General features: G+C 47.8%; 1 protein-coding gene and 1 long non-coding RNA gene across 15 annotated transcripts in view; one reads left to right on the top strand and one right to left on the bottom strand.

Annotated features, from left to right (window-relative positions):
- The window catches only part of map7d3 (MAP7 domain containing 3), a 39,797-nt gene that overhangs the window by 7,138 nt on the left and 12,580 nt on the right, over positions 1-20,079 (top strand). For 2 of the 13 annotated variants that reach the window (XM_069193695.1, XM_069193694.1), the window contains exons 2-12: positions 5,588-5,692; positions 6,337-6,417; positions 6,947-7,110; positions 9,687-9,801; positions 10,711-10,782; positions 12,078-12,182; positions 13,018-13,107; positions 14,001-14,096; positions 15,815-15,940; positions 17,805-17,944; positions 19,737-19,882. In XM_069193695.1, the coding sequence (XP_069049796.1) occupies positions 5,588-5,692; positions 6,337-6,417; positions 6,947-7,110; positions 9,687-9,801; positions 10,711-10,782; positions 12,078-12,182; positions 13,018-13,107; positions 14,001-14,096; positions 15,815-15,940; positions 17,805-17,944; positions 19,737-19,882 (1,240 nt within the window). The remainder of the gene's footprint in view (positions 1-5,587; positions 5,693-6,336; positions 6,418-6,946; positions 7,111-9,686; positions 9,802-10,710; positions 10,783-12,077; positions 12,183-13,017; positions 13,108-14,000; positions 14,097-15,814; positions 15,941-17,804; positions 17,945-19,736; positions 19,883-20,079) is intronic. The other 11 variants (XM_069193696.1, XM_069193697.1, XM_069193698.1 and 8 more) reach the window with 11 other exon arrangements.
- LOC138241064 (uncharacterized) lies at positions 872-19,740 on the bottom strand. Of its 2 annotated transcripts, none has more exons than XR_011190279.1 (5): positions 18,144-19,740; positions 17,813-18,017; positions 16,075-16,250; positions 3,138-3,241; positions 872-3,054 (listed from the first exon to the last, which is right to left on the bottom strand). It is a non-coding gene; the product is annotated as an uncharacterized lncRNA (long non-coding RNA). The 2 variants fall into 2 exon arrangements; XR_011190278.1 differs by having other exon boundaries at positions 872-3,241; positions 18,144-18,413; positions 18,524-19,740.

Below are 20,079 nucleotides of genomic sequence, written 5' to 3'. Positions count from 1 at the left end.
AATGTCACAGTTCTTTTCAGCAGCTTAAAATCTTAATTACTGGCAGTTCTGAAACATCATGCTGCTTTATTAAAGTCTTTTCCCCACACATTCAGCATAGGCTGCATACCAAATTATGATCCTATTTGTTTTGATTAATCCCGATTTGATTAATCCCGATAGAAAATGTTGCTGTATTAGTTCATGAAATCACAGTTGCATCTATATACTAACCAGTCATCCTTATTGCGCTATGAAACAATAAGGACATCGGTGGAATGGTCATTTTAGATTTCTTTATGGTCATTTAGTGAAATTATTTTTAAAAAACAGCACAGAACATAGGGTTCCTAAATAGTCTACAAACTCTAAATTAAATGACAGTGGATATTAACTGAACAGATGAGTCATGCCTTGGTATTCAACAGGTACTAAAACAGAAGTAGTGCAGGCATTGAGGAGAATGCATTTGGAAGCCAAGCCTCTGTCCTCCAGTCTGGCATGAAACTGTGATGTATTTATTTATGCATTCATGTGTTTTTGATTTTGTGCTTTGGGCACCGATGATGCTCTGTTTTGTCTCCCGAGTGCGGAGACCAAGTGTGTCCAACTCGAGTGCCTCCTGCATATTCAGTGAAACGGCTGCTTTGTTCTGGTCCCTTTGGTGAGCTGGGGGCTGTGATCACAGGCTTCCTGCCCAGAACAATGCAGAGACAGGCCGTGTGCAGGGTGAGCTACAGTAGCTGTGGGCTTGCTAGCCTGTCAGACGCAGGCTGCACAGTTCGCTCCAGGCCGGGCTGTTGTCAGTGGAGACACTGGCCTGCGCTGTAGCTGTGTCACTCCAACAGGCCAGGGAGCAGAGCTGGGGGCTGGCCAGGTCAGGGCGCACTTTGGCAGAGTTTTGGTGTTCACTCAGACAAAGCACATCCTTTTTGCTGTTGAATTCTTCATTTCAAACAAACTCGCTCCAAGGATTAGCCTTTTGTGTTACAGAAGGACCCGGCATCTTACAAAAGGGCGATTAAATGAGTGTTGTTGCTTTGTTAACACGTGAGCCAAAAATACTGAAGAGGGGTCTGACGAGCGCTCGGATTGTCCAGACTGCCCCCCCCCTTTGCTTGCTCTGGCTTTTGGTAGACCACCGTGCTTCAGGAGGCCAGGGGACACATGACGCGTCTTTTTCATTCAGTTCGGGTTGTCAGTAGAGACGAAGGCTGAGCAGAATATACGCTGCAGTGTGGGTGCGTGGCCATGGCTGTGGTCTTGTAGCTGTGAGCCTGTGGGTCTGTAAGTCGTGGGTGGGATTCTGCTGTGGTGCCCTTGAGCCTTGTACTGTGCCTGGTTTGCTGCGGTAAATCGCCCAGTTGGTATATGGGTGGAATTTGCTTTGGTCAAAATGATAATCCCTCGCCGTCCTGCATCCATGAATGTTCCCTTCCCTGGTGGTTCTCAAGCAGACCTTTGTTTAAATCGGTCTAGACTTTAAGTCGGGGCCCAGTCAGAAGTTGTGTGTTTAAATCCCTGGGAAAATGAGAGAGGCTGGGCGACTGTAGAGTGCAGCAGGTGGTTAGTTGGGTGTTCAGATTTGAACGGTGTTATTTGTGGGTGGTTGCTCTCCTCCCCCAGCTGTGCAGAGGTAGCTCTGTGCGTCTCTCCTCTGGAGTACCTCGCTGGACCTGCCCACGGAGCAGCGCCGCGTAGCGACCGTTGCTACGCAGCTGGTTGGCAGTCCGCGGGTGAACTTTGGTAGCAGCAGACGGGGAGAGAGAGAGGGAGAGGGAGAAATAAGCCAGCCCAGGTTTTCCTTAGCCGCTGACTGGCCACACTGCACAGTTTAGCCTTTGGTCCTCTCTGGCGGGTCGTGTCTTCGGAGAGTGCGTTGGGGAAGAAAAGACGGATTGCATCCATGCCAAGATCGTGTGGTGATGGTGTTTAGGGTCTTTTGTAGAGTTTCTTTTCTGAAGCCTGAGTGGCTATATTAAGCCTCCTGCTCACCCACTCTCCCTGTGCACGTCACTGCAAGCTTAAAAAACTTCTCTGGATTTAGATGCAAGTATTCCTAATGTTACAGCCTGGGAACCACTCGCTGGCGTGAGCCCACGGGGACCTGAGCTGCTCTCTCCAGCTTTATTTCTCCCGCCCGGCTGGATCCAGTACATCCTGATCTACCCCTCCCCCCCCTGTCACTGCTTTGTAGATTGAAAACCTAAAGTCTCACTGCACCAAACTAATTTTTCAGCTGTGCATGGCAAACCTCTCCCTCCCACAAATCATTACCAATTAATTCAGTTTACACACTTTAAGAACTTTGGGAAAGGTTAAAAAAAAACATGTGTCCTGTTTAACAAATGACACACGGTGCCCTGCAGTCAGGAATTTAAGCCAGTATGGGTGACAGGTGATTGATCCTCTGGATTTGGAGATAGAAGGGCTCTTAATGGGACGTTATTTAAAGTACACTGCACTGTCGCCTTTGGCTCATTGAGCCCTTAAGTTGAACTGAGCTGTGTCATTTCTTAAATGCTAAGTAAGAAACGAACATGCAACCTGTCTGCATTATTCATTTTTATTATTTCAGTGACTTGGCAGAAATTAATCAGTGGGCGCATTTGGCACTAAGATCACAGTGAGAGTATTTGATACCGTCTTCTCTCCTTGGTTTGCTCAATGGAAATGAATCAACATTAACAGAAGTTTGAAATTCTATGAAGGAGCAACAGTTTTAAACCAGCTGGCAACGCTGTGTTTCTTGGAAACAGCACACTTAAGATTATGATTAAATCCTAAAACACGAGAGGAAATGTAAATCAATCATTCTGATCGTTTTGGCATTGGTAAGAGACAAGTGTACTCCAGGAGCAGCATTGGGAACACTATTGAAGTCAGTTCAGTTAATGATCTGAAAAGGCCATTGCCGGGCAGGACGCAGGGCTCATCGTTATCACTCTGCTCCGTCCCCCCACACCGCGGTCTCCCAGTCTTGGAGTTTTCCCCCACACGCTTCTCGCTGAGAGGGGGGATGCCATGGCCAGTCCACACACACTTCCAGTCCGGGATGAGCTTCGGACTCTCAACCTTTCGAGAAAGGAGGCGTTCACTTGCACAGTCTCACAACTCGCGACACGCCGGAGCTCAGCCGGTGTGAGCCTGGCCAGTACCTGGATGGGAGATCTTCTGGGAAACCTGAGGGTGCTGCTGGAGGGAGGTGTTAGTGGAACCAGTAAGAGGTGCTCACCCCTCCTTGTCCTAATGCCCCAGTATACTGTAAAAAAAAAAAAAAAAAAAGACACCTTCCTTTGGGTCAAACATAACACAGAGGTCCTAAATCTCTCTGGTCATTAAAAATCCCAGAGTGTTCTCAATAACCACAAGGGTGTTAACCATGGTGTCCTGGCCAGAGTTCCCCCTGGCATTTAACAATCATGGCCTCCTAATAATCCCCATCTCTGAACTGGCTTCATCACTCTGTTCTCTGTTCTGGTGTGTGGGGAGTGTACTGGTGCTCTCTGGCTGCCACTGCATCATCCAGGTGGGGCTGCGCACTGGTGGTGGTGGAGGGGAGCCCCATTACCTGTGATGAGCTTTGAGTGGAGTGTCCAGAAAAGCGCTATATAAGTGTAATGATGATGATGATAATGATCCCTGCCTATAGGTGACGCAGCCGGTGTTGATATTAGTCTCCCCTCTCCCAGGCTGGCCTGCTGTGCACACAAAGCTGTCAGGGTGCAGCTCCCTGGCAAAAGTTTAAAGGAAAATCAATAAGCGTTTTCACTTGTAATCAAAATGTCATTTCATTCATTTACTCAGCTTCTGGGTGACCTAACAGATCTCTTCCCTGCAGAGGCTCCCATAGATTTGACACCACGCTGTCTGTAGAAGGACGAGCTGTGGTGTGTTGTTTTGCTGTTCCATTTTTGTAATCTGATACAATCTTTGATTTTGGTCATACAGAGAACATTTGTTGTCTTATGACACGCCCTCCAGGAGGTGAGCATTGAGGAATGGCAGAGCAGCGAGCTAACAGCAGACTGTCCTCGGTGTTCACAGCAGGAATGTAAAACTAGACTGGGGATTCCTGGGCCCTTCTTTAAACAATCTTTAAACGATCTCGCACAGACCAGGAAGATTTATAAACAATTGCGGTGTGTAGCTTCCTGAAGTTACAGGCCTCGCTATGTTTCTGTGCTCTCCTTAGTTCCTATTTTTTTCTTCCTTTTTTTTTTTGGTTAGAAAATTTATATTTTTATTTTATACCCAAACCCTCAGTCTAATTAACTCAGCTGTCCTGCCTCAGCCCCCTTCCCAGCAGTCCCTCTTAGCCATACCCTGCCACAGCCAACTGCGAGTCCCACAGTGCCCACAGCAGGGTGCAGAACGCGTACAAACGAGAGGAGATCATTCTGCCCATCTAGCCCATGTGGCAGTGAGTAGCTAATTGATCCAAGGACCTTGTGCCTTAAAAGAAGCCAGTGGGTGGCCTATGATGGAGGAGCTTTCAGAAGGCCAGCTACCCGAGCAGGCATTCGGTTCATTCACCCCCTCTTCTCGGGAATCCTGGCCACAGCCTGCGAATGATGGGCCACTTCACCTCGTTTTATAGTTCTCCTGCTTTCCTGTGTAGATCAACAGGACTGCAGAAACGCACACAGTACAGTACATTTTCAGACGGCAGCCTTGAATTTGCACTGTGAAGCTGCAGATGTTTGTCTTTTCGCTCCGGGAGGTGTTTTGCCTCCTTGCCTGTGTTTGTGTCAGCTGTCTGAAGAGCCGAGCTGTCCAGTAGGTCAGGGGACGGGGAGGTGGGGTTCTGCTTCATCACGGCAGGAAGTGGAGTCAGAGCAGGGTGTTGTTCCCGATCGGTTATCTGACCAAAATGGCGGGGTCTCTGGAGGCAGCGCAGAGCTCCTGGAGAAGTGTGCAGCTCAGCACTTTCACCGGGAGACCTGGTCACATGAGGCAGGGCCGCGTGGCTGAGCCGCTCAGCATCCAGAAACGCATGCACACTCGGGGGGGGGGGGGGGGGTGTTACTAGGACACAAGCAGTTTCTGTAGTGGTTTGTTTTCTCCCTTTCTGCATCCTTCCTCCCTCGCTCTCTGCCTGCCTGCGGTCCTGGTCGATTGTAATTGTTGTTTTTAAATGGCCTGTTAAACATGACCCGGGGGGGGTTGTGGAGGTTTCCATCTGTGATCTTGTCTGGCAGTCTTTGCCTACATAATCCGGTTATTTAAAGCACAGAGCAAATGAGCACCTGAGTTTTTCCGGGTTTTTTTAAATCTCTTATTCTTTCAGTTTCGGTTATGAGCACAACGCGGGCACCTCTGTCGGCAGGGAGTCACCAGTGCTTTCTCTCTCCCCGTCGGTCTTTTCTTGAGTGTGGGAGTCGGCTAGCCTGCTCAGGGCCCAGGCTGCAGTGGCTGAGGTCCAGCTGCAGACAAGCGGGTTTATTGTGCTGCTTATTAAATCTTCAACACTTTTCAAATGGCTTCCTACCCCCCCGATCCCACAAAATAGAAACACACCTGCCTGCTCGCTCATTGCCAGGCCCTGCAGCCTGTGCTCGATGGCGGCCAGCTCATTGCCCTGCTCTCTCTCCTGCTCTTCTGGCAGCTGCCGCAGCCCAGGCGCAAGCGGAGGAGCGGCGCAGTCTGACCAGCAGCAGTCCGGGCCTGGCAGCACCTTCAGGGGGTGGCACAAAGACAGGCGCCAAGCCAGGTAACTCTTAACTGTCCGCTTTGCCAGGACCCAGAATGCAAACCATGTGTCCATTAGTTCTTATGTTGAGAGGATTGGGGAAGCAGCTTGGAGGTATTCAGGCCGAGGACTGGGTTCAGGCTGTTTGTGCTCAGGTTTTCCTCACCAGACTGCCCCCCGGTGCTGTGTGCCAGCCTTCTTGTGCATCAATTCTCTTGCTTCTAGATGAATTGTATGTTTGAGTTGTTGCCACTCTTGATGATGCCTAGCAGACTGATGCTTCCGTTGAATATAAGCAGTCACCCAAGATGGAGCCACGTGAAGTGGGCTGAATTTAAAAACTGCCAGTGGGAGGTGAGGACGTGCTGGGGAATGTGCCTGTTTGCTTTCAATGGAGCATTATTGTTGTTAAGATCCTCCCGAGAATCGGATGTGTAATAGAGTTTTTAGTGGCAGATGTTCCCCCACAGCTTACAGCAAGAGTATTGACCTGTCGGATTCCCAGATAACCACTCTCCATCACAGTGCATCCCATATAGAGGAGAAAGCATAAGCTGTACCGGGAAAAGGAAAAAAAGTCATCATTACTGGCAGACATAACCTGTGGGCAAACAGACCGTGGCTCCTAAGAGAGTGAAAGTGACAGTAGCATTTGTGTGTTGCAGTACTTGATGGAGCAACACTAAGGATAGATGACAAGCTGAGAGTGGCAAAGGAGAGGAGAGAGGAACAGGAGAAGCAGCAAGGTAAGTACTGTATTTTTCCTGTACCGCATTTCAGAGACTGGGTGTCCTGTACATTAGATCTCAAATCTGTCCTTTATGACTCTTCGGTATCATTTCAGATGCTTTTAATGATTAGATGTTTTTTTTTTAATAGAATTATTTCTATCTATTCGACGGTTTAATTGGCCAAGGCATTGGCACATGATCAAAAACATCTAAATGTCCCTGTGTGACACCGGCTGTAGTTCTTTCCTCTTTTATACTAGAAGTTTTTATTTTCTGTGTGAAGCGTGCGCAGATCCCAGTTCTTTATGCAAGTAATGAGTGTCTGAGGGCCTTAACCCCCGGTGTAAATGGACTTAGCACTCTGCTGGGGGCAGTGGTGTGAGGAAGTGGTGGACTGTCCTAGAGGCCTGCCCTAGTTTTTTAGTGCTAAGCAGGCCCTTGCTCTCGGTCAAGTGTTTTTGCCCGTTCTGGGGAGCTGAGCCCCGGTCTGGTCTCGCCGTCTCCCTGACCTTCCGTTCCCCCCCCCCCCTCCTTGTGCGCCCAGCCGCCAGGGAGTCCCAGATCCTGGAGCGGGAGAGGAAGGCCCGGCTGCAGTACGCGCGGCAGATGGAGGAGCGCCAGAAGAAGCTGGAGGAGCAGCGCCGGAAAGAGGAGCAGCGCAGGGCGGCCGTGGAGGAGAAGAGGAAGCAGAGGCAGGAGGAGGAGAAGGTAGGGGAGGCTGGGTGCTCCAGTATAGCTGCCCGTGCCCCACAGAGAAGACCGGGTCCTCCCAATGTATTGCACTGATCCAGCCCATACTTTCTGTACTTACTGGACCCCACAGCAGCAGTACAATAACTAAGGGTCCACTGGGACGAAGACATGGGATAAGATCAGGCTTGACAGCCCTTGTAGCAGAGTGAATGGAAAAAGCAGTGTCCCTTGCTATGGAAGCCCATGACTTTGAGAAGGATTACAAGTTTTGTAGAGTTTTTTTAGATGGCCTGTGGGTGTCTGATATTCTGTGTGACATCTGCCAGGTGTGTACAAACAGCAGTCCTGCTGAAAAATGCTGTTCACTGCACAGCACCCCAGTGGGGGGCGCACACAGCGCTGTTATTTTGAATGCCTGTCCACCGTAAACACAGATTCATTTGTCCTTGGCTGAAAAATTCAGATTTGGAGTTAGTCATCCCAGCAGCCAGTCAGCCAGCAGAATGTATTCAAATCATTTCCTCTGTGTGCAATTGGAATGGAATCCAAGCCTGTGTGCCGTCAAAGTCGGAGTTTGCTGGGACTCTAGTGCAGCAGGTCTGCAGGCTCTGCTTCTCAGGGTCATGAGCGAGACAGATTCCCCAGGGGTCGATTGGATTCCGAGGTGCTTGCATACATCCATGGGTCTTCAGTGGACTGGCTTGAAAAGGCACTTGGATCTGTAAAATACTCCAATCATCAAGTTGTAACAACTGGCGAAAGGAAGCCAGTTTCTCAATCTGCTCAGTCCAAGTTGACCCCAAGGAGTCCAGATCTCCTTGAACTCGATATGCAACGTTTTATCAGCAGTCCATCCATAGTTTCTGCTGTTTTTTTTCCTGCATATTCTGCTGATAAGACAGATGTGGTGCATTTCTCGGAGTGTGCATGAAAACGGGAATTAAGTCATCAGAATGACATTGTTCCCCTGACCTTCCAAAGATACACATGATGCTTTCTGTTTGCTGCTTTCATACATCTTGCAAGCAGTAGAATTACGTGTGGTGCAGTGGGTCCCTCCACACCCTGCCATTGTTCCAGTGCAAGCTGTGCTGTGTCATTAGGTGCACACCCTCAGACTGTCTAGGATGTTTGCACATCAGCAGGATCTGTGAAGAGCTGTTCTGAGCTCAACCTGTTAGTCAGAGCATTTGAGTTGAGTGAAACCACTGGGGCTTGTCCCACTTTTTTAGGGCGAACAGATACTTTTAGCCAAAATGTGCACACCTTTATTATTTGTACATTTGTTGGCTGGAACTGAAGAACAAAAATCTGACTTCACCTTACTAATTTTTTTCTTCCACAAGATTACGTACTGGGATGCTGCATTCTCTTTATAAAGTAAGAGGCTTAATTGTATCAAATATTTTCTCCATCATTGAGTCACGAATCTTGTGATCAAGTGGGTGTAGCAGTGACCATAATTTCAAGTATTTCCTTTCTCTCAGACTCGGCACGGCAGTGTAGCCAATAATCAGTTCTATGAAGAGTCATTTTTAGTTTTAGAAATAGTTTTTGTCGGCGTGCAATATCCATGTTCTGATCTGCAGAGCAAGAATAGCAATTACATTTTTATACATCTGTCAGAGGGCACTGGTGCAAATACTTTTCCTGTGGTCTTGGTGGAGTGATCTTTTTTTCTGGCCCGTGAACGTTGCTGTTTGACTTTTAAATATCCAGTAACCATAGACGAGAAAACATTTTCCACAACACAGCTAGCACTGGGGGAGGGACTGATTATTAAGCATATATGAAGCTGAAAAGCCACTTCCTACCGGTATCTTGACAGAGGAATTTCTTTTATTTTCTAAGTTGAGAATTGCCAGTGCCTTTGTTCTATCCACCCTGTGGGTTTGAAGCTCGGAGCACCTTGACAGCGCAGTAGGCAGACGCCGTCATCTTTAACACATCACAGGCAGCGCCGCTCCGCACCGGAGGGACAGTGCTGACCGGCGGACAGGGGGCTCTGGGTGGCTGAAAACGTCTCCCGCCCAGCCCTCGACACCGCTGCCTAAGGAGTCCCTCGAACCCGTGATCATAGACCCTCAGCCTTGTACTCTGGCGAGTGCCCCTCCTGGCTGAGTCACTCTGGCGACACTGCGGGGGCTTTTCCGAATCCTTCTCCTACACTGTAGCTTTCTTGTCACCTGCAGCGCTAGATGTTGATATGAGTGATGTCTGAGCATAGACTAGGGACTGTGAAAGCCTAATCGTTATACTTTGTTTTTTGATCATTTAAAAGCTCGCTAGTTCATTTAACTGTTTCTTCCAACGCAGCTTGCATTTGTGCCTACCGACACAGCCCTGCTGGTGTGGTGTGCCTTGCGCAAATCGGCAGCAGTAGTGCTCCACCTTCGATCCCACGACTTCCCGGTTACAAGCCCAGAGCCCTGAGCACTACCCCACGCTGCTGCCTGAAATTAAAATGGATTGCAAGATTCAGCTAGGTCTCCAGAAACGGTGCCCGAATTGCTCGCCCCCGAGAGTAGGGATAATGTTCCTCGTGCCCGTGTCTAACGGCGCTTGTGTGCCTGGCCGTGCTGTTGCTGCAGGAGCACTACGAGGCTGTGATGCGGCGCACGCTGGAGCGCAGCCAGAGGCTGGAGCAGAGGCAGAAGAGGTGGTCCTGGGGAGGAGGTCCGACCGCGGAGTTGGAGAACAAGGCCGGTAAGGACAAGCTTTTCAATCCGCGAGAGTGGGACCGATTCGGCATTTAGATGGGGTTCCAGCTCTTGAAGACATGAATTGAATGAGGGCTTTTGTTTTTTTTTTCGGAATATGTGCTTTACAGGGATAATTGGCCCTGCAGGCGAACTGTCCTGGTTTCTGCACTCGTTGCGGGTCTTGTGGTTGATATGGAGTTCAGGCAGTGCTCGTGCTGCAGCAGAGTGGTTTCAGATAGCCCTGGCGGTGCTCGCTGGTGGCTCACTGCCGAATCTAAACGCCTGAATCACTGGTGTCCTGTCCTGCTGCAGTACTGTATGTGTTTGCGGGCTGCGAAGTGTCTGTCAAGAGAAGGAGTCTCCTACATGGGGCATAAAATCAATTTTTAACTTCCTCATCTTGTGTTTCATTTGCTCTGTTATTTTGTATTGAAATAGTCGAAGCCACTCCAGGTTTTATGTCGTTCAGCTAAGTAACTGAAGCCATGCAGGGAATGTAATATCACCTGCTTGTGCCACAGGGGCGTTGTCTAGCACAGCATCACCCACAGTTAAAATGTCAGCTAGAGGACAAGAGGAAGCTAGCTATCGGGAAGTGTGTATGAGACTGGGATCAGGAGGCATTTCTCTGCACATAGCCTTGTGGGAGTGAAAACGGGCTCCTCAGGCAGGCTGATACTTAGGCTTTCAAGAAGCAGCTGGCTGAAATCCTTGGACACATTAGCCACTCGCTCCCGAACGAGATGGATGGTCTGTGGATTCACTTCTTCCTGTTTGTAACCAATTTTATGTTTTTATGTTCATGTAATTATGTTGTCTTGAAACCCATTTCCAGAAGGGAATTATGTTTCTCCCTAATCACTTATTCAGAATTGTAGCTTTCTTTCCTCTTTCTAATTTCTGTCTTGTGTAGGTGATCCTGAGACAGCCCCAGCTGTAGACTTAGTACCTTCTTCTCCAGCAGATCCTCAGAGAGCGGAAGAAGGTGGTGCTGATTAGTTCATGTGTAGCACGGATGGATGGAGGCCTCTGCCTCACACTAACTCACTAATCACTTGCAAACTGTTGTGTGCTTGGATGTGCCTTACTTTCACCCAGCATGGCGGTCATTTTGAACGAGAAAACACCCAGAGTAGGGGTTTCCATTTGGCCCTGCTTACTGTATTTGTGAAGGGGTTTTAATGCAAAACAGAAAGCGACTACACATAGGAGTGTGCCGTATGGGTATGCATGTTTTTAAAACACGTTTTAATTGTGACAGCCTTTTTATTTCTTTTCGACAAATGAAAACGGTTGACAGATTTAATGCCTCTAATTTTTTCTTTATTTTTGTCTCACTAATCTCCACATGCTTGTTCAATCTCAAGCCTGTTGTTGTTGTTGTTGAAATGTTATTTGGCTGCTTTGGCAAACAGTGGCAGATCGTTTTTTCTTTACCAGCTAATGCACTTGGTTGCTATTAACAAAAGTAAAGCATGGCCATAATTTAACTGGTGGGGGGGAAAATAAATATGTACTTGAGATGTCTACACCTGCATCGTCTTCCAAGTAAATGACTCTTAAATTATTGATAGGAACAGAAAGGTAGAATTAATGTTAGTTTCAAGGGAAAAACCTCTGAATGACAGTTGCAGTCTTTTAAGAATTGCTCCAAGTTGAAAGCTGTTAGTTTTATTATAAATAGTAAGCATTAGCATGACATTTTTTTGGCAATGTATAAGCGTAACACAGCTTCTCTCATGTCTGGAGCTGTTTAAACATGAGAGGCCGTACTGATGTGTGTTGCAGTGGAGCTGAGGTCATTTTTATTTTTCTTGGAGCAAAAGAAAAAGAAAAACATAAGATAAAGAACAATTCACAATGCAATTGAACAGCTTCACTTTTTTTCTTTTTACCAACCACACAACAGAAACAAAACAAACACACACCCAGGCCAATCGGTAAGACCAGCCCACCACCCCACCTCATCCCCCAGGTTGGTCACCCCACAGAACTCAGGTTGGTTAAAGTTATTGCACTGCTCTTCCCATCTTCCTGTCTGCATTACAGACGTCTGGCGAAGAGCAGTAGTGAAGTTCATGTGGGATTCTGGGTAATACTGCCCTACCCTACCTCAGGGTAATACTGGTGCACAGCCCCCCACACCGTGACGAGATGGCTGTTAACGAGCTCCAGGGCCTCAGGACATGCTCTCTGTGTGCAATAGCAGAGACCTCTTGCTCCTCTGCTCCCTGCCTTTTAACAGGCCCTTACAGCCCTTTCTCTCTCTCTCGCCTCCAGCTGAAAAACGCTCTACATCCACAACGAACCTGAAACAGGCCGATTGTGTAATCAGCAAACGCCTTTCTTCATCCTCCGCCACCCTCATGAATTCACCCGAGAAAAGTAAGTAAACTCCGGGAATCGGGGCAGCTCTGCACTGTGTCAGCCCCCCTCCCAGACCATTTCATTCCACTGTCCTTGTTAACGTCTAGGTGTGTGCAGAGCTTTAGGCTCCGGCGCCCTCTTGCGAGGGGGCAGCCTTCCGGCCGAGAGGCGCTCTGGACAGACTGGTGAACGCAGCCCCTGGGCTGGCGAATCGAGCTCCGGGCCCTGCCTGGTTGCAGTAACCTGGCGAGGCTGATAGCCAGCCTGCGTGCCACGCGACCCACATGCAAGCGCTGAATCCTTCCCCCCCTGCGCGTCGTAATCGGCAAGAATCACAAGCCCATTCATTAAAATGAGCATTATTAATGAATAATAACTTTCTGCTCTTTTTGTTTTGGGGAAAACCCAGCTCTAAAATATTTAGTCAGCACAGAAATGGCTCTTATTTAAAGGTGGATTTTCCTTCTGAAGTACGATACTCTCTTGGTTTGGGGATTTGTTTTGTGTTGTGTAATAGTTATTTTGAACAGGTGAACTGATGATCACGCCTAATTTTTCTCCTTCCCTCTTTTTTTGCCTTTGAACTTTCTGCACCTTTTTTCCTTTGCCAGGGATAAAAGCCTATCGTCAAACTTTTTTCTCCTGTTGTGATTCAGGTTTCTTCATTGAGGACAACCGAGTTTACATTTTAAAATAACGATTCTGTGGTCTCTTTCTTTGTTTTGAAGTCGAGAGTAATAAAGGATGCAAATTTGCAAGTAATTTTCTAAATATTATTGCTCTTTTTAAGATCCATTTTGTTCCTTGGCCGTCCCTTCGCTGTTTCAGGATGTAATTATCTTCTGTTCCCCAGGTGCTAAAAGGAGGAGCTCCTCTCTCAATCGATTGCCTAGTAAGGCCCCTGCTAAGGAACCCCAAAAGCAGTCCGAGGAGCAGCAGACAGGTGCAGGAAACCCTTCGTTCAGAGTGTGTTGTCTCAGTGGTACAGGGCTGGCATGAAGATGCTCAGAGTCTCCCCTCTGCTTTCCCCAGCAGATTGCATCCTGAGCTCTTCAGCTCTCCGATTTCTAGGACAGTGCACATCTTAACCTCGCTTCCCCAAACCAGTGCTTGTGACAGTCGTGTGGTTGTCTTGGTGTGCCTGCATTTGTGTATTCTTATTTTTTGTGAACCTGGCACCCAAGCAATTTCGTGTCAGCCCTGTATATTCTGAGGCCAATATATAACACCCCTATGTACCTCTATTACAAGTGCTCTTTTTGTCCCCCTTTAATTAGCAGTTTCCAGGTACTCAGTTTCCCTTTCTGTTTCTTGTCATGTCTAGGTTAGCTATATAGTTGAGTCATCGTCTATAGCCAGAGTCATCACGATTTTTCTTCTGCTTGTGTACTGGGCTGTATTTTAGTGGAATGAGGTACAGTACAGAAGTATTATGATTAGTCAGCCAAATTACTCAATTTCTGTCAGATTCGGACTCTACACAGAATCTCTCTCTTCCTTCAGAATTTGTGAACCGGGGGTCGAAAAAGGCCGAGAATGAATGACTAGATTATCGTTATATAAGTTGTCCCAGCTTGTGTACACACACACACTCCCAGTTCTATGACTGTCACGCTTCGCGTTTGTTTGCAAATTATTTTGGACAACAAAAAACAGCCTCCAAGACAGATTGAGAACTTTGATCGGAAAGGGGTGTGCTGTCTGTCGGATCTCTTGGGCTTAGGGAGGTAGCTCCCCTCGTGTGTTAACGAGCAGCCCGTGATTCTGCAGCGTGATTGCAGTGGTGCAGTATCCTACCCCTAATGAGACATGTCTGTTGCCGTTGGTTGTTTGTAGGCTCTGCTGCGAAGAAGAGGAGCTCCTCTCTCACTAGAGTGGGGAATAGATCGCAGGCGTCCCCCAAGCTAGAGAAAGGGACAAAGGAGGAGCAAGGTGGCTAGATATTCTTCAATCACGCTTGCTAGGCTGAGCCACACTAGTGGCAAATAACACCTGCACTGGTTGCTTGCCTGTCGTCCCCGAGACTGAATCCAGGAATAACTGGCTTATGTGCTAAAAGCATTAAGGCTGTGCAGAAGTGCTGAGGCTAACAGCACGTGTGGCATTTAACCCACAGTGATATTAACTGGCTTGAGACTCTTGTGTGCGTCTGGCTTTGCTTGTCTTGAACGAAACCTGACTGATCTTTCCCATTCTCCCATCTGTGGGCCATCTTCATTACTCACGACATCTGTTTTTTTTTCCTATTTCCCCTGTTTCTTCGCAGTTTTTTTCTGCCCCTCTAACACAAGCATATTCGAAGAAGAGTGCGCAAATGTTTGTTTTTTTTGTCACTTTTTAACAGCTTCTACCATAGGGAGGTCCTCGCTTCCTGCTCGAACCAAAGTATTGTCACCTGACTTTTTTCTTTCTCAGCTGTTTGGCTCTTGTGGAATGCCTTTGGAAAATGAGATTTGATACTTCCTTGGTCACTGGATTTCCCAGCCTAAGAGTCACAAAACAATGTAAAAGACTGCTTAATGCGTGTCTCCTGTATTTTGATTTTCTCTTTTAAAGGGGGATGCTTTTCCTTCAGTGGGTGTGACACGTTTTCAAGTTATTCTTGTATAAATCCTCCGGTGTTTGAATATGCTGAAAATTGGATTGAGGCTTGTAGTATCTTCTAAAGGAAAGCTTCTGGTCCCAAGGCATTGTTACTTTATTTCTTATACTCATTTCATTCAGCTCTGCAATCCTATTCCAACCCATTACAGTGTATAACTAACTGTATCTAACTGAATCTTTTTAGAACTGGGTAAGGTTACAGATGTGAGCTGTTTGTACTTTTGTAGTCTGAAACATAAAAACACATTTGCCTCATCAGGTGTGCGTAACATTGTTATTCCAGTGTTTCTGCTAAGGGAGCATCTATATACTGTACGCCTTCAGTTCAGCACAGAGAAAAGAATAGCAGTTGAGAGCAGGGTTTGTTTTATTTGTCTTTTCCTTTTCACTTCCCCCCGTTGTAACCGAAGTTACAATATTTTTTTGTGAGTCTGGAGTCCCGCAAAGTCCAACGAGCTTTTGGTTTTCATTGCAGGTTTTACTCACAAGATGGGGGCAGGCTGCCCAAAAAGTAGGCTTTTCTGATGTAAAAATGAAACATGCTGAATACAGCAAAAGCAAAATCCTCGATCAAGATTTGCGATGCAGTGATCAGCTCGAATATCGGAAGTGGGCGTTGGTTTGGCCTTAATAGATTAACAAAGTCTGCGTGAGATCTCCTACAGTCACCCGAGACGACTTGTATCTTAGTTGCGAAACTCACTGACTCAAAACCTGCAATAAAAATGAGCGAGACTTTGCTGTCCCTCTGTTGGGAGCGTTTACCCTGCTTTTGTTTTTTCATTTCGTCTCACACCTCCTTTCTTTTGCGTTTTTTGTGCTTTTGAGTTACTCCCCGTTTGTTTATTGGAATGGCTCACTAATGCACCGTCGCCTAACAAGCTCTCGACAATGAAACCACCCAGATTTGACTCTTTACGTTGATGCCCTTCTTGTTTGATTTTTTCCATTTCTCCTGCTTGTTGAATTCACCCAGACTCCTCTGTTTTTCACCCCCCTTGTTTGTTTGTGTGTCTGTCTGTGTGTCTCGGGCTGCTTCGGTGTAGCACGCCGTACCCTGGCCGGCCCCCTGGACAGCGGGGTCATCAGCCGCCTGCTCACGCCCACGCAAGCCTCCTTAGCTAGGAGCAAGAGCACCGCTGCCCTGTCAGCTGACGGAGCAGACCCGCCAGGTAACGGGGCCCACGCACAGAGAGAGCACAGCCAGCGGGGACCCCCCGGCAGCGCTTGTGTCGTTGTGTGTGGTGACGGCGTGGCATTGCGTCTGCTGTGGCAGAAGCTCACACACACACACACAGCGCCATACCTCGGCCTCCTTGTTTTGCATTGTCAGGGTATCTTCGCTGCTGGGTGGCAGCTCGTGCCTTGCAAAGGGAAGCCCGTCAGGTTTTTCCTTCCTGATGGTACTCGGGGGGGGTTCCTGATGCTGAGGGGTTTCGTCTGGCGAAGTGTCGCCCACTTTCGTTTGCTGGAAAAGGATGGCTGTTAAGATCAAATATAGAGAATTCGGTTTTTAGCAAGGGCGCTACGAAAACCCCAGGTGAATGTGAACTGCAGACACTGTCTCTAAGTCTTCGATTTTCAGAGGAGTAATGGAAACGAAGGACGCGGTGTAAGTCTGTATACAGAGTTTTAGACGAGCAGTGGTTTCAGGGTCACGTTAAATTGCTTACACCCCCACACGCAGGAGCTGTGAATTAAGATGGGAAATCGTCCCTCGTTCATTGAGAAGGCAGGGAGTCACTGTTCATTGGCTTGCACTTCTAACACAAAGGGTAACTGGGTGAAAATTCATCTGAACTCACTTAATTGGAAAAAAGCAACTCTGCCTCCCCTATTCTACACTGGCCCTGTATAAAGTGTAGATATACTTGTTCAATTTGATTCGCATTCAATGTCTGATTTTTGCCATAATACACTGAATAGCTATTTGTCCTTGGCTATTGTATTCGGCTACCGATTCCGGTATTTGTCAAGGACAGGAGTGAAGTACGGATAGAGACTAGCTATTTAAAAAAGTGATAGCTGCTCGAGTGGTATTCTGGCCATGGCCATTTAAGATGCATTCTCTTGTACCGTATTATTTGTCCTTCCTGTTTTTCTGTAGGTACAGTACAGTACTGTGTGCTCAGCCCTCACAAGGCATTTTGAATTTTTCCTTGGTTTTGTATACATATTGTATGCCTTGTTTCTTGAGCATGTTAATCTATCGACTCAGCAAAGACTTAGGAAAGGACTGTTTTTTGTGTTTTGCTCCTGTATCTGAGTAACCTGTCAAAATTAATTAGCGTTTCATATTCCTGGTGAGGAGCAGATGAGGTCAGGACTCCAGACCCTAGTGGATTAATGACTAAATCCCTAAATCATGTGTAGCAACCTCCACACACACACACAAAGATAAAGACAATCCCTTTATCGTGATAGGTCTTGATTAAACAATACATATACATTGTAGCATGTGTTTGTTTGTGACTTTATTAACCTTATAGTTACATGTGCAGCAAGAGGTTAAGCCCACCAAGACAATTATCCCAGAAGGGTTCTCCCATTCACAGTGTTACATTTAACTGTCCGGGGATTTATTTCTGGGATGAAGCCTGGAAAGCTCGTTGGGGTTTTGACACACAGTGATGTTTTTTAATTGCTGTCCTGGAGGCTCTGACAGTGCTGTATTCAGCAGCGTTTCGCAGTGCAGTTCAGGAGAAGCCCCTGGTGTGCGCCCTGTCGCTGTCTGTGCCTGCTGCTGCTTGCACACTCCTCGTGTTCGTACTGTACGCTGGCAGTGCTGTGTCGTCTGGCTCTGGGACGCTGTGTGAGCTTGGGGGACGCCCCGTCTGCTGCTGCTGTCCCCCAGCAGCTATCTCGGCCATCGTTGGACAGGTGTCTGTGCAGCATATAAGGGATCCAGTATGCATATAATCTTGTTTTCTGTTTTTGCCCATCCCTTCCCTTTCTCTCTCTCTCTCTGCTTTGCTGTCCCACTTGGCGCTTCCCTGTTTCCGCTGGCCGTGCTCCAATGCCCCCTAACTTTATCAGAGTCTCACCTCTGTCCTCGTTCAGCCTCGGCCAGCCCCCTGCAGCCTCCCCGAGGGCCCCTGCGGAGCCGCAGCATCGACCGGCAAAAGGCTGGCCCCCCCTCCTCCGCCTCTTCGGAAGGCGGCGCGGACGGCGCACAGGTGAGTCCGGAGAGGCACGCGAGGGCCTGGAGACGGGTGCCACGCAGGCCAGCGTGTGTCATCGTCCTCAGGCCTGAGGAGAGGAGAAAAGAGATTGATGCATTGTGATACGCTAGGAACACCTTTGCTAATGAAATTATTGATGCTGTGTTAATACTCGTTATTGTTATTGAAGTAACAGTTTATACTTGGTACAAACCCCCTAAGCTCTTTTTGCAAGAGGGGCTGGGGCTGTCCGTGCTGACTTGCTGTCTCAGAGACATTCTTTAGAGCTAGCTTGAACGGCGGATTTTAAGGGGGTGATGAAATTGAATGTTGCACACAGTGGTCCACACTAAAGGCTGTGCAACTTCAGTGTCTCCCATCACACGTCCTGTGGTTCAGGCTTCGGGATCCCTTTCAGGCACGCTGTCGACTGGTGTGATGTGCTGGGGTGTCTGGGGGTAATGTGCACATATCCTACAGGAAACTTCACAAAACAGAGACAAGGGGACGTGAAACCATTATGAATATAGTAGGCATAAAAAAAATATATGGGACATACTGTAAAAGTACAAAAAGTAATAACAGAAGTCTTACTGTTTGCCTGTCTTGATGTTCCTTAAGTATCGTGTTGAACATATCTGCCATTTCTTTCATTTTTATAGTGTCACATCTTAAATTGATGCGCAAATCAGTTAACCAGCACGGCATTAAAACTAAGTATTTCAGGAAAAATGCCTTTGTTTTATTCACTTCTCTTGGGGGGGGGGGGAGTATTGAAGTGGCACCATCATTGTTGTGACTAATTTGACTCTCAAAACAGCCTTGTGCTTTATCCTTGATGGTAATCTCGCCACTGCACACAGCGCAGCCAGCCAGCATGGCCTTGCACGCTGGGATAGATACCCTGGCATCAGAAACGAGGAAGCCAGGCGCTCCAGTGGGGCCATCAAAGTGCCCTGTGTTTCCAGGCGGGTTTCATGAGGAAACATGCACCAGCATAACTGGTGTCCTTCCTCTGCAGAGATAATGGAGTCCTTTGTTGGCATTTGACACAGAAGTTCACAATAGGTGACACTGCAGACCGATTGCACTATGCAAAACTGGCTGCTCCCAGATTTCGTGAGAAGCCATGGTTTTGCTTGAGTGGACCTGATTACAGGAGCCTGTTGCAGTGTCAGGCAAAGAGGGCCTTTCACTCTCGAGCAATCTGGGACGAGATCAAGTCCTATTTTAAAAGGCTAGGTTGCCACATGGCTTAAGAATCATTTCTGTCTGAAGTTCCACGGCTGAGGCACAGGTCTTCTCACACCCTGTCATTTTCCTTTGGGGTTTCAACAGAGTTGTGCCTCTTGTTACAAGTCACTGCTACCCTGACTGTGTGATGAGATGCTTCTCCAGTCACAAAGGCACATAAGAAGCTTCAAGAAATAAAATGAAGTTTAGCATATGTACTTTATCCTGAGGAAATTCTTGCACTGCTTTGTTCACAGGATCTCTCCAACCTCTGGGTAACTTTTTTTTTTTAATTCCCTCCATGGCACTTCAGGACTTTAGAGTCTTAAGTAATGCTTTTATTTGTCAGCAACCAGCTCGGTCAACTACAAAGTCATGAAGGGACTTTTGATCACACAGGCAGGCTGTTCCAATGTCCGCTGATGATGGTGATGATAATGCAGTCTCTTTGTTTTTCTGTTAATTGGATCTCTTTGTTTTTCTGTTATTTGGTTCCCTGAGCAACTTTGTTTTTGCTGGGTGCTTTAGGTGCTAAATTATTTGAATCTCTCTTTGTCTCTCGGGTGACACTCAGAAATCGGAGAAGGAGAAGCGACCTCCTTCTCCTGCGGGGAAGCGGCCAGCCTCCCCCTCCAGTGTCCCAGGACGCCGCCGCTCCCCCTCTCCTGCCCCGGCACCCAGCAGCACGGCCAAGAGACCCACTTCGCCAGCCGCCGCCAAGTAAGGCCCAGGGGTAGACTGTGGGGAAAACTCTGCGGCGTCTTTTCTGCGGCCTGCCGTGTCTTTGTGTGCGTGAAGGAACGGGCGTGAAGGTGCAAGTCTGTGCCCTGTGGTCAGTGAGCCTTTCTGAGCAGGCCCCAGGGCAGGTCAAATGAAAGACACGGAGATGACCTCTGACCCCCAGGACACGACAATCA

Source organism: Lepisosteus oculatus, chromosome 8 (genome assembly GCF_040954835.1).
Source record: "Lepisosteus oculatus isolate fLepOcu1 chromosome 8, fLepOcu1.hap2, whole genome shotgun sequence".
Taxonomy (NCBI): Eukaryota; Metazoa; Chordata; class Actinopteri; order Semionotiformes; family Lepisosteidae; genus Lepisosteus; species Lepisosteus oculatus.
This window is presented reverse-complemented; position numbering and strand designations above follow the sequence as displayed.